Source organism: Centrocercus urophasianus, unplaced genomic scaffold (assembly GCF_019232065.1).
Source record: "Centrocercus urophasianus isolate 14NV4802_14NV808 unplaced genomic scaffold, USGS_Curo_1.0 seq_28, whole genome shotgun sequence".
Taxonomy (NCBI): domain Eukaryota; kingdom Metazoa; phylum Chordata; class Aves; order Galliformes; family Phasianidae; genus Centrocercus; species Centrocercus urophasianus.
The window spans coordinates 7,727,412-7,742,924 of record NW_024884844.1 but is presented as its reverse complement, the minus strand read 5'-3'; the positions used below and the strand labels follow the sequence as shown (position 1 = coordinate 7,742,924).

At 37.4% G+C, this 15,513-nt stretch overlaps 1 protein-coding gene across 6 annotated transcripts in view; it reads left to right on the top strand.

The window, feature by feature from the left end:
* The window catches only part of NCKAP5 (NCK associated protein 5), a 192,181-nt gene that overhangs the window by 72,123 nt on the left and 104,545 nt on the right, over positions 1-15,513 (top strand). For all 6 annotated transcript variants that reach the window (XM_042827394.1, XM_042827393.1, XM_042827395.1 and 3 more), the window contains exon 4: positions 8,265-8,414. In XM_042827394.1, the coding sequence (XP_042683328.1) occupies positions 8,265-8,414 (150 nt within the window). The remainder of the gene's footprint in view (positions 1-8,264; positions 8,415-15,513) is intronic.

Here is a 15,513-nt window from a genome sequence, read left to right as displayed (position 1 = left end):
GGCCTGCTGCAGTGTGCTTCCCGTGGCACCCAGTTCTACTTCCAGCCCAGCTCTGACTCTGAACGGAGCAGTGGGATCCCCATGGAATTGTTGTCAGCTTCCATCTGGCAGCTGCTTTCAGAGCTCCCAGGTCTGAAGTCTGTCTCCTGGCACTTGACCAAAAGATTTTAATGAGACAGTCTGGCCTGTCCCAAGTCTATCTGGATCCATGTCAGATTGCAGAAGTGTTTTGTTGACCTAACCCTGATTGCCCATCCAGGGCTAATACTGAAAAGGTTCTGGTTGAGCAAGAGGATCTAGCCAGTAATAAGAACCATCTTTATCTACCTAGTTCTGAGTGAAGATAATGAATAAGAAATAATAGAGACCATTTATATCAATCATTTGAATTCCAGTTTGTGTTCCTTGGTATTCCAAGGCTGAAGGTCAAGCCATAGAGTCGTAGAATGGCTTGGATTAGCAGGGACCTTAAAGCCCATCCAGTTCCAACTCTCTGCCTTAGTAGAGACACCTCCCACTAGACCAGGTTGCTCGAAGTCCATCCAACCTGGCCTTAAGCACTCCAGGGATGGAGCATCTACAACTTCTCTGGGCAACTTGTTCCAGTACCTTATCACGCTCATAGTGTAGAACTTCTTCCTAATATCTAATCTAAACCTACCCTCTTTTAGTTTAAAACCATTCCCTCTTGTCCTGTCACCACACTCCCTGTTAAAGAATCATTCTGCAGTTTTTCTTGTAGATTTCCTTTAGGTGATGGAAGGCTGTAGTGAGGTCTCCCAAGAGACATCTCTCCAGTGTGTATTCGTGGGGGAGGTGCTCCTCGTGATCCTCATGACCTTCTCTGTACCTGCTTCAGCACCTCTGCATCTTTCTTGTGATGGTGGCCCCAGCCCTGGTTGCAGTACTCCAAATGGGGCATCACAAAGGCAGAGCAGAGGGGATCAATCATCTCCCTCTCCCTGCTGGCCACCCTCTTTGGATGCAGCCCAGGATACAGTTGGCTTTGAGGGCCAAGGCGCACATTATCTTTGAAAATTATTTAAACATAAGAATGGACATAACGGTATACCAGTACAGATATGTTTATTCTGGAAATTATATGCACTACTAATCGAGGAAAAAAACTGGTTATGTAATAATATACTTTCTTTTTTTTTTTCCAAATCGCCCAGGTCTCTTAGGTCAGCTTCAGTACTTGAGCTCATGGTGTGAACTAGTCAGTTAATATATTGCTCTCATTCTAAAACATTTGTTAATACTCATCTTCAGATATGTTCTTTAGAGTTACTTGTGATATTCCCAAAAGAAACCATGTACAGAAAACTGAATCAACAAGTATAAGTTCTAAGGGAACTTTCTTGTGGGGAAAAAAAAAAACAAACCACTACCAACAAACAGCATTTGAACTGTTTCATTTCATTAAAAAGAGCAATTTGGCCTTCATCCAAGTGGTAAAAAGACATTATTAAAAACAAAATGTGAAAGGGTTGCAAAGGGAATAAAAATAGGCTTCTTTCTAGCAATTTAAATCCAGAGTAATTCTATTGCCTTAATTACATAGAATTTACCAAATGAATTTTCAGAATAGTTTGGCTTGTTGGCACTTCAGTCAAGGATAGGTATTTTAATAGTCTAGTATAGTTAGTTTAGCACTTACAGACTCATTGAGGAAAGTTAAAATGCTGCGTATAGATTTGCTGAGATAAAAGATGATTACTTGAAGAATGGTACTAACGAACCAATTAGTAAGGAGAGTACCTCCATAAAAAATCTTGCTGTGTATTCTCATAATATCACATATACACATATGAGGAAGAAACAGCTTAGCTCTTGAAATACCTTTCTTTTTCTGCCAGTGTCATTGCTATTGAACATTGCTGAAGTGTTCCATTTGGAAAAGGCGATAGAAAACAAACACACTGAGCATTGCCCTCCCATCCCATGCCTGAGGCCCACCTTGCAAGAGTCAACTCCAGAACTGTCACTGGTTTTGACAGCTGAAGTGCCAGGGAGGAGGGTGATGCTGATAATGTGTGTGTCCGTTTACTAAAGCTGGGATGGTGTCAACAGCAATAATTGGCCATAGGTTGGAGTAGCTCACTTCGGTACCTTGGACTGACTTTCAGATGGGTACCTCTAAAGAGGACATTCCATCTACTCTTACTGGTCTGCTATGTTCACTTTTTAGTGATTACTGTGAAGGCTTTCTTTATTACAGTCCTCTTGATCCAAACTTTGTCTAAAATATGTATTTGTGATGCTTGGAACAGCCAATGAAAGCATCATTGGGAAGTTTACTAGTGCGATTACAGAATGCTCAGTAGGGGCGATAGCCTGTAGGATTGAATGTTTTGAGAGAAAAATAATATGTAGAACGTTTGGATTGATAAACGAGTGGTAGGAGGCTCGTATCAGAAACATAAAGAAAGTACTTTGTTCTCTTGCATCACCCATATTTAATCTAGGGAGCGTTATTGCTCACTATGTTCGATCTGTAAGTCAAATCCAAAGATGTAAAACAAAAACTTCTATGTTTTTCCTGACAGTGGTAATGTTAAACTGTGAAGAGTTTGGGATGATTCTGTCAAACATTCTGATGTACGTGCATTCCTTTCCTTCTCTTCAATTTTTGTCAGCTTCTTCTGAACAAGAGCTATTAGGTAAACAAAAATGTATAATTATTGTATTTGTTGATGTTCTATCCAAAGCAAAACTATGTTTTAGTCTGTGCTTCCACTGGAAGGAAATGAAACACGAGAACAGCTGAATACATAGATACAGGTAAACTGGGTAAAAGTCGTGTCGTATTCAATAGCTTTGTATGAGAAATCATTTAGACTGTGCCATCTGGTTGTATGTAATTTTTTAAGATTTTAAATGAACTACTCAGTTTTTGGTTTTTCTAGACATGGGTCATGCTTTAATCGCACTGCCACTTGCAAATAAAGCAAATAAAAAAAAATGTATTTTGCAGATAGCCATATTCATGTCAAAGTTACATTAGTAACTGGTCCCGTACGGAGCATCTAATAGGAGACTGTGAATTCATCACTCCTACTTCACATTGCTCTGACTTAATTTACAATTGTCCTTTCTGTACTTAAGGTTTGACTAAATGAAACAGGTTATAAAACACATCAGAATGTACTGCAAAAGTGTCAAAGGTCATTTTTAAGAGGCGTTGAGCCACATTAAGCAATTCATCATGAGAAAAGAAAAAAGATTATGTCAGGGAGAGAAAGGTGAGCAGGATGATGCTGGAAAACATTTTAAACCTTTTTAGAATTTTAAGTCAGTAGTCCTTGGAGCATTTGCTGCCTTTTTTCAGTTTGTGCAGTCGAATTGTTTGAGCTCATTGTGCATAGCTTGGGGCTGTTTTTTTGTGCAAGTACAAAGAAACTCTCATCTACTATTTTTATCTACATTGGCAGTCTGAACATTCTCTTTTCATATCGCTCACTTGCAATGAAGAATAGTGCTGAACACTAGGAGGTCTGCAGTGAAAATACACTGAGTACATAGTCTATGAATATATCAAGACTATAGAATGGCCTTGCAAGAAACAAAATTTAGAATTTATTATCACATACACAGTTCTGTATATGGTTTTGTAAATTGCAGCTCAGGTTTTGGAGGTTAACAGCATACCTTTGTGACAGCAGGAAAAGTGTTAAAAGTATAACTAAAGGAATCTACCTGGATTACCAATTGAGTTAGTGAAATCCAAGACACTGTACAGTGCCTACCTTTTTTTGAAAGGCTCGGGGAAGCTTCTGAGACATGTTCATGGGAAGTGCTAAATGGTTTGAAGCACTGAGCTTGGGCTCCACACTGGCTGGATTCTGGGATGCATGCTTCCACTGACTACATAATCTGCAAAAAATGCTCAGTTTTTTCTGAAGTTTCTAAGCAATCATAAGCACTAAGTTAATATGTGTTTTACATATATTTTTTCTTGTGTGTGTGTGACTTTAGTGTGCTATTTGGAAAAATGCAGGCATTAATCAGAATAATTAGAATTTGTAACCCTTATGAAGTCATATATGTACAATATACAATATATATACATATACGTTTCAGAAGTTGAAGAATTAAAAGGAATTTAAAAAGAAAAAATGAACTCTAGCATCACAATCTGACATTGTAAATGGGTACAGAGATAGTTTGAGAGATCTTTACTATATTGCATCCAAAATGCTACACTTCTGTGGAGGAATTTGTGTTAATCATAGGAGCATGATCTTTAGCTTCTGTAAGTAAGGATGCCATTTCTAATTATTACTTGTCAACTTCCAGACAAACAAGTCATCATCAAATGCTCATTGAGAAAATCAGCATCTCAAAGATCTCAATCGTTTTAAAATTCTTGTTTGGCTCAAGCAGAATTTTGTGACGTGACCTTGGGAGATATTGCTGTTTAAATCAGTACTGTAAAGTACAGATTCATTTATAACATGTTATATTACTGCAGCCACTTCTCCAGTGAACTTTGTGATGTCTCTGATTCACCACCCTCTGGATAACCTGTTCCAGTGACCATTTATCAACCTTCATGTTAAAAAAAGATCTTGATCATGTTCTAACGTGTTCAAAAAGATCTTCTCAACAAGCAACTTCCAAGAAAAGCCTTGCCTCTGTCTTCTCTGCTCCCTACTATCAGATGCCTTTCTGTGCAGTTGTTTCTGGGCCTGTGTTGGTGCATGAGGTCCTTCCTTCCTCATGAGAGGCTTTCCATTTCTCATGCTGGCAGCTATAGCATAGGCTGTGCTGCAGCTGCTTGTTTTTTTTCATGTGTTCAGTGAGATCTCCTCTTGTGGCAGCTTGGTTAACAGTGTTAAAGATTTCTGTTTTCTTAAAGGTTTTTAATTTGTATAGGTGATTCCTGCATTGTAAAATTGCAAATTAGGAAAAATTGGAATGTGAGGTGCCTGAGGAGCTATGTGATCATTTCACAAAATGTGTTTGTCATTACTACTAGAGAAGAGCCCTTATTCCAATTAAAGCCTGATCATTTTTTCATTGTACAAAAGGAAATCTAGAACAGATTTCTTTTGAGCTTTTTCTTTAATTATTCTTTGCATCATCAGACTTCTAGCCTTTTTGTTTTGACACTTTGTAGATTAAATTGAAATATTTTAAACAGAATTCATTTTTTCCACCTTTGCAAGTGTGTATGCTGTAATTCCTAAATAGCAACTTAAGAATGAAGAAAGGGAAGGAATGGCAAGCCAAGATATTACCAATGAAACTTTAAAAGTACAGTTTTGAGGTGGCAGTAGGTAACAAATAGCTGGCTAAGCATCCCTTCAACATTTGTCTGTTCCTTGGAAAGATGACTTCTCGAAGGAAGGACGCTGAACTCAGCTCCCAGTGAGTAATGCTGAGTCCAAAGGCTGAGCTTATTGCCTATCTGGTAAAAAGGAGGTGGTGGTTTCTAAAATAACTAGTTTGGTGTCTTTCATCTTTTTGCAAGTTTCCATATGATCTTTCCTATCACTGTGGTCATTCCTTTATTTATAAAAAGTGGAAACACTTCCTTGTCCAGTGCTCTCAAAGGTGGGCAAGACTGGCTTTAAACGTTTATATTCCTACATACTCCAGGAAAATTATTATTCCCTGCTCTCTTAATTTATTGTTATTTTCTACTTCAACTAACTGAAAGCCAACTTTGTAATGAGTCTCAGTCAGGTCGCTGCATTGTATGGCTTCATAGATCAATGTCTTCAGTGATTTATATCTTCCCATTGATTCTAGAAAGCTTGCCATTTCCAGGATGCCAGCTGTGTTTTCATCTGTTGTTTTCTATTGGCTGTAGAACCTGCAGTGTTTGATCAAAGGGTTCTTCGTCAGTATACTATTTGTTTGATTTATAGAGCAAACTGAGTATATAGAAATAATGGTCAGGGTAGGATGTCATTGTAGATTTGCACCATACTGTTGGTTTCAGGAAAGCTGCAACAGTGTAAACCAGCTTGAGGAGCTTCTGCAAGATGGGATTAGATAGTAAGTTTCTCATTAATTTCAGTGGGAACAGGTCTGCAGTGAGGAGCATAATCCTGGTTTCCTTATAGAAAGATTTGAATATTTCATATTCTTATTGTCTCTTTGTTGACATTAGAGATGTCAATGAAGCTTTACTGTAGAATTCTCATCAGGCTGTTCACATATCAGTATAGGCTTGAGTCTTGAATTCTAATTGCTCTGGGGAGATCAAGAGTGGGGCTGTGGTTTGTCTTTCATTGCTATTATTTTTGCTGCCCAGCTTACTGCCAGAGCACAGTTTCTACCTGGAACCTCTTCATAGAAATGAAACTGCATTGATCAGCAGGATAGCATTTGCTCTGCCTTTCTGTACGTCTGACCTGAGAGTATATTACTCTTCAGCTTGCAAATCCAGCCCGAATTTAATTGTTCAGTACATGAGGCGTACAACAGAGATGTTTTAGAAGTTTCAAACAGTGGTAACACAAGCAGTGTAGGAACCTAGGGGAAAAAAAAGAGCAAGCTGTTTTATCCCATTTTTCACTAATTGACATCATATAGGAGATCTGTATTTCCTCTTGGAAGATTCTCTCTTCTGCCCTTCTCTGCCTCCTCCTTGCAGCAGCTTTCTTTGACATTAGCAGGAATCTGTCCTACCTAAAGCCTTTGAAACCTTCCCCTTAACTTGATTTTAAGCACCAGTTATATTTATTCTACAGCTTTTCCGGATAGAGTTCATGATATACACTGGTTTGTTAGTAAATTGTGAGCTGTACTTAACACATTCAAGCAGAGGTAATAGTATTAAATATTTAGAGATATTCTTGTGCACATCATAGGATATCACAGGATATTTATTCTTGAATATGCCACTACTGTGCCAAGTTCATCAGATGTTGTAATTAGAAGATGAATGGGTTACTTCCTTAGGTGATAGATTTTGGGGATTTACTCTGATTGAAGTTGCAGTACTCCCCCTTCTGTGATGAAATATCACAGGCTATACTTTCTTCTGTCTCTTCTATGTATGTGAGCCACATCCAGTATGCGTCTCTCTCTCTCTCTCTCTCCCCTAAAAATAACTGTTTGTGTTTGAAATACAACAAAGAGGTACCTATGTTAAATTAGGTTTTGAGTTCATTGAAATGCTCTCATCAAGATAACTTGAAGGGAAAATGGTTTAATGGCTCTTTTATAGATGCTCTATCACTGTGCCAGGGAGTAGCAAGCAAGAATAAAACATGACTATACTTATGGTTCCTTTGTGATCATGACAACAGTAATGCCGGATACCTGATGGAATGGCTCTTTGAAGTAAACTTTCTGAGGCTCTGTGCCTCATGGTTGGTGTCAGAATATGGACTGAGTGAGCCCATAACTTGTAAAACTGATTTTTGATTTAAGTTCTAACATGCTAGTAGTCCATTTCTAATCTAGCTCAATTTTTAAAAAGATGAGGCTAAACATGATTCACAGTGCTGATTTGTAATTCATTTGTGTTTATGGATTTTGGTTAAGACAATGTTTTGCTCTTGAAGAGTTATCAGATATTTGCAGTTATTCAAGTTAGATTGGTTCTTTGTGAAAATACATGTTTTTTTGCTTAGATAGAATTTTTGTTTTCTGCTTGTAATCTTCATATTTTACTTGCTCTTTGATGTATAATTAATGGTATTAGAGCGATTCAGCATTCAATCTTAGGATTTTTATAGACATTTTTTAAAACTTAACAGCCATTAAACAGCAGCAGCTAATAATACCCAATCTGACTGTCCTATAAGAAGTGAGGGCACTTCCAAAAATTTTGCTGTCAGTTGTATATTAGCGTGGATCTTAAAATCAGCATTTGGATAATAATTTGGTTTTTAGCCCAATATTTAGCAGATCAAATATTAGCTCAAGATGATGAAAAAGTTAAATATATCAGCCATTATGTTTGCTTTTCCTTAGTAATAAACTACTTTGTATCTCAGTGTTTCCATTGAAAGATAGTATGTTCAATTTTCATCGCAACTTTTAAAGAAAATTCAAGTTATTCTATTAAAAAGAGATTAGTAGTCTAAGTGTAATGTAAGTGTAGTAGTTCATTTCTGTATACATTTTTGTTGAATTGGCCTAGCAGCATATTTAACAAGCCCTTCGTGATTTCATTTAGTAAGTACAATAAGTAGTAACTTCCTCTGTCTTTTTTTAGTTTGTATGAAGGGAGATCTGAAGATAGCTGTATAGTTAACTTCATTTCTTCCTGTGAGTAATGACATTAAAAAAAATTGTTTCAGGAAAAACTGTCAGAAGACAGTAGGAAATGCAAAGAAGGCATGGAAAAAAATCACACAGCAGCAGATGAAGATTCAAGAAGTGAAAGCAACAGCACTGAAGAGGAAAAAGAAAAGACAAAATTGCTATTGGAGCGTTTGAAAGCTCTGGAGGTAAGAAATACAACAATTTCACACATAAAAGCCCACTCTGCCCCCTGCCATATTTATTTATTCTCACTGAATCTCCCATGTAGTATAAATCTAATGTTTCACAGCTCACCTATACTCAAGTTAGGTTCTATAACCTTGAATGCAACTTCAGGACCTTGTTGATACTGGATGGGGTGCATCTATGAGGCAAGCGTGTTCTTGGCAACACTCTGGCTGGACTTACTAGCAGAGTTTTAAACTAGATTCAGCTGGGGAAGAGGTTGTATATCTGAATGACAGAGGAGAGCTAGGGAACACTGCCACTTTAGGAAGCAATGGGGAAGTACCTATGAATTGTCACAAAGATGTTAGGGAGAGCTCTCCAGTGATAATGTGTCCAGTAGTCCAGCTGAAGTGCCTCTACACCAGAGCAGAACGGGAAACAAGCAAGAGTTGGAAACCACAGTGCAGTTACAAAATGATGACTTGATTGCTGTCATGGAATGTGGTGGGATGAATCACACAACTGGAATGCTGCAGTCAAGGGCTACAAGCTTTTTAGGAGTGACTTGCTCTGCAGGATGCCCACATGGCTGAGGAAAGAACTGCTGGTCAAACAGAGGTAAAGAAGAAAAAATACAGGCACTGGAAGCAGGGATATGTGGCCTGGAAAGAGTACAGGGATGATGTCTAGATGTGCAGAGATGGGATCAGGAAAGACTGTGCACACATGAATCTAAATTTGGCAAGAGATGCAAAGAGTAGCAAATCCTCAGGTGATAGGAAGTTTTTCAATAATGTCACAGCCTTTATCAGTTGTGGCAAATTGCCCAGATATGTAGAATAACATGTAAGCCTGACAGAATCTGGACCTGGAAGGTGAGTGAACAGATCCCCTCACTGATGTCAGTGTTATGCAGAGGCTTGTTAAAAACATATATTAGTGAATTCCAATACATCAATAATTAATCTACATAAATAGTCTAAGTAGCTATCAAAGTAGAAAGATGAACTGCAGAACCATCATTAATTGTGGTCTAAGATAATTAAAACAAAATGTTGTTGATTGCGTGTTGCTTAATGGCACGTATTCTTGCATTTGTTTTTGTCTTGAGGAATGTAAATAGTGATGTCAAGGACTCTGTGGTTTATTAATTGTTACATGTTTTTTTTAGTTATATGCGATTAACAGTTTGAATCCTTTAGTATATGCAATTTAATTACTTTAATTACTTTAAATATTTTATTAATCTGCACAAAAAGGAGGGAATTGCTGTTTGCTAGTTCCTGTGAAGTGAGTGTCGGAATCTTTAATCTTACTTTACATGATTAGATATTACTGCAAGATCCACAATTAATAAAATGTGTGATTCTAGTAAAATACTTAGTGAAGTTGGTCCTCCATCTGTGCACTGTAGAGTCTGAAGGCTGCCTATAAATGACATACTAAAATTAAATGAAAATATGAGACCCATTCCATTAGTAATTTTAATTATGATTTCATTAATATCGGCACTTTAAAAATTATATTTCTTTTTATTACTTTGTTTTTTATTGATTCAGTTTGGTTTTTGACAAGTTTTGCTTGTGCCAGGATGTAGCCTAGTCTGTTAGAACATCTATCCTTCCACCCTGCCTATCTTACTGCTGCCTCTCTTGTAATAAGGGACTGTATATATGTGTATTTAAAGGTAGTTCACAGTGTTCATCTAGGGAAAAGTGTGAGCAAGTGGTGTCGTGTTTTTATTATACAAATGCTTTGAGTCAGAAGTTTGTTTGATTTTCTGATGAGTACCTTCTCTTGACTGGTCACATTCAAGCAAACAAACAAAAAAACATTGAATAAGTCCAAGCTAAGTTGCAGTGAAAGGAGAGAAAAAAAAACTGTCTACAGCACATAACTGAATGGATAGTCCAGTCAGTATTTGTACAATATCGCAGATTTAAATTCTGCCTTTTCCTATATGGGCAAAAACAGCTCCTGTTCCATGCATAGAATTTTTTTTTTCTGTCCTTTTTGATTACTGTTTTGGTAGATATGAGGTGAGTGGTGGTTTTCTTCTAGAATTTCTGTCTAGGTGAGGAAAGCTGCAGTCATCTTGGTCTGTTGGATACTGACTGGCAAATTATCAGCTTTAAGTGGGAAACAAGGGTTCAATTTCAGAAAGAACTTCCTTTAAATGAATTCCTTATCAGTGGAGTTGTATTTAGAATTTATTTTCTTATTCTTGGGTGCTGTATTGTATTGTCAAATAAATGTCTGTAGTACGTTTTAGCTTTTAACTTCTGTTTAACCTAGAAATTTTCTCACCGAACAATAAAAATCAGTATAATATAGAGACTTGGTAGTCTGCCCAAGTGAGAGCTATCGTACCCTTTGATAAGAAGGATGTATGTATATTATACCTGTAATCTTTTTACATTCTTTATCATTTACAACAAATTCTATTTCCACTCTACGGACTGATAAATACCATACGTTTCTAATCAAATGAAACAGGTGACAAATAACAAATGATTCGTGCAGCCTCCTATTCCATTTTATATAGTTGAAATTAATTGTGATTTCCCGGATATCAAAACTCCTTTGTGCCTTCAGCATTTTTAGTTGGCTGCTCATGAAATGCCATCTAATTTACTTCAGCAGGTTTGATCAAATGCTGTAAAACTCTTACAAAGCAGGAAAAAAAATTCCTGATAACTTCTCTGTGTATTTGGAGTGCTTCAAAAACTGAAATATTAGTGAGGTGCAGCAAATAACATGAACTCCTTTGTACAATAATATTTTCTTTCTTCTTTCATCACTCATCAAGATAACTTTTTTGTTTTAATGGTAGCCAGCTATGTACAAAAAGTACAATTCATTATGGACATGCGTCAACCCTTGCATAGTGATTATATGTAGATATATATAAAATTACATTAAAACAATATTGATACACCTCTGAAATCATATGTGTATAACTGAAGTTTTTCACAAAGCTTTATTGGACCTCCTGGGCATGTTAGCTATTATACAAACTCTCAGCAAGATTTTATGCTTACACTATTACTGTGACAACCTTTTTGCAGCAAGAAGAGATCACACAGTTACAGTGCAGAGAGGAAAACTTTGGGAATATTCTACATTTGAGAAGCAGTATTTGTCCCCTGGGACAAGGGCTTCGTTATTCAGTGCAGATATGGGCTCTCTGCCTCAATTTAGCTTTAACTGACAGAAATGCAGGCTGCCCAAGCACCTGCATAATTGCAAGTGACTTAAGCTGATATACTGAGTTAGTGTCAGTCTTAATCTAAACATGTCTGTTAAAGGCATAGTTACTTTGATTTTAAAAATGTAATCAGTGATAAATAGTGTGTCAGCTTTGAAGGCCTATTAAAGTTTGTCGTTTGCACAGGCATTTATGCAGTGAAGATAATTCAGCATGAATTAACTATGTCTAACTATATGAAATGTGTGAGTTCTTCCAGACTTCTCTCTTGGCCACTGCAGTGCTGCAGCTTTCTTAGAAAGTTCTTGTTTGTGAAGGAAACAAGGTGATGGGGCTCTGAACTAAAAGACCAAGGAGTGGTCTTAGTGAAAGTTGTTTCAGAAAATGCTCTCCTTCAGCAGCAGTTTTTTTGTTGTTCTTGTTAGTATGTCCTTTAACACAGTGCATGTCTCCTCAATTTTTCAAAAAGAAAAGGGATTGTGAATTGAGATGGGATGAAGACTCAAAAAGGCTGCAATCATTCTTTGCTTCAGTTGCACATTTCGTGCATCCTGTACCATCTTGTTTCATTTCTGCTTTGGTACAGTATCTGCAGACAGGTGAGGAGCTGGCTGTTTTCTCCTGGCTCCTTCTGTCTGGGCATACTCATACTTTTACTCAAGGACATGAAAACAGCTCAGGGCTTAATGCTCTGGCTTAGTCTGGTTGTGGGTAGTGTATTTTACACATGAAGCATAAAGTAAATCAGATTATAGAAGAGGCAGAATTAAAGTTTTGTGTCTAAATTATAGATCCTAGGCGATTCTGCAGGAAAAATAAAAGAATCTGAATTCCAACCCTCTTTGTGTGCTGGCTCCCCTGTGCAGGTATACCCAGGATTGACTCCTTATTTGCCCTTTGAAGAGCCCGCAGCTGGTCTTTCCAGAGATCACCAGAAGTATGTCATTGTTGTAACTAAAGTGCAGCTGTGCTGCCTCCTGTGAGGCTTGTTGGGCTGTATGGCAGGAGAGGGTTTGAGTGATGCATCACACAGTGCACCAAGCAGTACGTCCACCTGAGATGGGATGAGCAGTGTCTGCATTTAGATTACAATATCATGTTCCTGCTAGCACGTGTTCCGTTTCATGACTGAGTGTGCATGCGTCTTGTGATCACAGACACAGTCCTGCTCCATTACTCTCTGTTACTTGTGCATTGTACCATTACCTTGCCATGGGGAATTCATGCTTATGTGGAGGCCTGTTTCACAGAATCACAGAATGGCTTGGTTTGGAAGGAACCTGAAGTCATCTAATTCCAACCTCTCTGCTGTGGGCAGGTTTTTCTCTTCAAAAGAGATTATTTGCCTACTGTAGCCTATGAAGGGACACAACTAACACCTTGCTAAACACACAGTATATACATAACAATTACAACAAGTATCACCAGCAAAGAAGTGGTTGCCTTGGTTTGCTGAATGTTCTAACTTCCCTTCCAGGTCTTCTGTTATAGGCACAATTTCCATTGGTCCTGGAAACTAATTATTGAAAGCTGTTTACAACCTTGCATCTTTACATCAAATTGCAAGCCACTGGAGTGGCAACATTAAATTGCAATATTGAAATTATCAAATAAAAAGCCCAATCCATTTGTGAAAATCTGATTGCTTTTGAGAGAGTGAGACTCGGTGATAAGTTTCAGCAAACTAAGCTGCACTAAAACCGATATCTGCCAGAGAAGAGCTCTGATTTTAATTATAGAAGTTTGCCGTCTTGCCCTTTTGCAGTTCATCACAGAAAAATGTGTTTTGTTTTAATAAATTGAACATTTGGGAGAAAACTCATTCAGGATAATAAGCTAAGTGTTCAAAAGTATTAAATGGGTAATTTCCTTTGTATCACCATTAAATCATCACCATTAAACAAATGAGGAAGTATGTCAAGTATTTCCCGTATTATGCTTTTCTGCCCTGTAGAGGAAGAGAGACGTGTTTTTAACAGAGATAAAAAGGAGGTAGGAGAAGGTGACTTATTTCCTTTTCGAGAAGAGAGCTTTATTCTTTAGGAGTGTGATTTTGTTTTGCTCTTGCCTGATTCTCCTTTATTTCCTTCTCATTTTCCACATACTGCAATGTAAATTGATAAGAAAAATAAATCATTTTTCATTTAAAAAAAAAAGCCATGCGTTATCTAGGGGCAAAGAACCTGTAGTTCTGGAAATAATTGGATAAACTTCTCGTGTATGTTGTTGCTTCACTTCAGCTCATAAGGAATTTGAATCCTTCTACTGCATTTAAAAATGATGTAACTTCTAAATATTTTGTAGCAATGTTTTAAATATTCTGTAGCAATCAGTTTTGTTCTGGCCAGTGCATCCAATCTGGTTGAGCCAGAGGCGTCTTCCCAGAGCCTTGACCATTCCTTGGTTCAGTGGTCCTTGGACATAATTTGGTTCATTGTGCTGAACCGTCACCAAAGGCCAACCTACTTAATCCTAATTATTGGATTATTTTACTTTTAAATCTTCCTTCCTCTAGGAGACTTTTATAATTTGTTTTCTGAGCTGTGCCTAAGAACTCTTTTTTTAATAGTGAGGGATCAGTAGATGAAGCAGGAAAAATCATATTTCCAAAGTCGTACAAAGGCTTATAATGATTCATCACTGCTCTCAGATACAGCCCAGTTGATTCTAGCTGTTTGCTGGTAACACTACTGTCAAACTGCTCTGACAATCCAAGAAATGAGTAAATTTTCAGATGAAACATGAATAAGTACTATCATGAAGAATGCATTCTATCATTTGTGATGCTTAAACTCTTCTATTGTAGGTCTTCAGTGGCTCAGTTGTTTCTGACCTTTGAGAAGCAAATCTCATGGCTGCTACCTGTCACTCCTTTCCTTTGTGTTCTAGGATGCTTTCCTCTTTGCCATCTGTTTTCACCCTTTCCTGCTGTGATCTCTTTGCCAGATGCTCGTACCCTGTTTTTGCCAAGCTGTTCTTTCCTGCCCTTCACATCTTCCATTGCAGCTTCTCCATCCATTCAACATACTGCAGATGAGTGCATGAAGCTTCTTAGATGCCACACAATTGAACTACTTTCAGTGTGAATACATCTTGTCAGCTGAGATATATTAATAAAAATGATATCTTCATATAGAAGGCGAATGAATACAAACCTTCTTGGTAGACTAATTGAATTAAGTTAGTATGTGATGAGTATTTAAGAAAAAAGAGTGAACTTATTGCAGACATTTAAAATATTAAGGAACTGAAAGAACTATCCTGTTTTCTCTCTCCCCTTGCACTTTTTAATGTAAGTCGTAAAGAATCAACAAAAATCTAATATGGATATGAATTTACACAGGGAGGTTGAAAATAGCTCTGCCTATTGTAAGAGCTGGTCAGATTTTATCTCTTATTTATTGCTGTGACTATTTGCTGTTCTCATTACAGAGGGACTTCTGACCCACTGTTCCACCAAACAGTTCCATCTCTTGAAATTAGTGCTTTACCATTAATCTGTACATTAAATCGTTGCCCCCATGACTGGTGGGAAAGGCATGGAGAGGCTGTGCCTATCTCATTTTTCTGACTACTTAGTTTTCAATGAAAGCTTACAGTACTTAGTTTCTAAACTCAAACCTTGTGCCTCTTTTGAATTTTAGTCCAAATGACAGGAGATATTGGTAGTGTTTTCTTTTCTAAGTCCAGAAAAAAAAAAAATTCAGCTGCATCTCCCATGAAGCATCACCATAGCAGTCCAGAAGTTAAATATTTTGGATTTGGTCACAATATTTGGAGCTTCTGAGTCTTTGATGGCTGGTGAAAAGCTAAAGACTTTCAGATTGACTCTTCTTTCTGCTAGGAGATTTCCAGGTAGTGGTATTCTTTCAAAATTTGCTAATTCAGTGATGAATACAATATGTTCA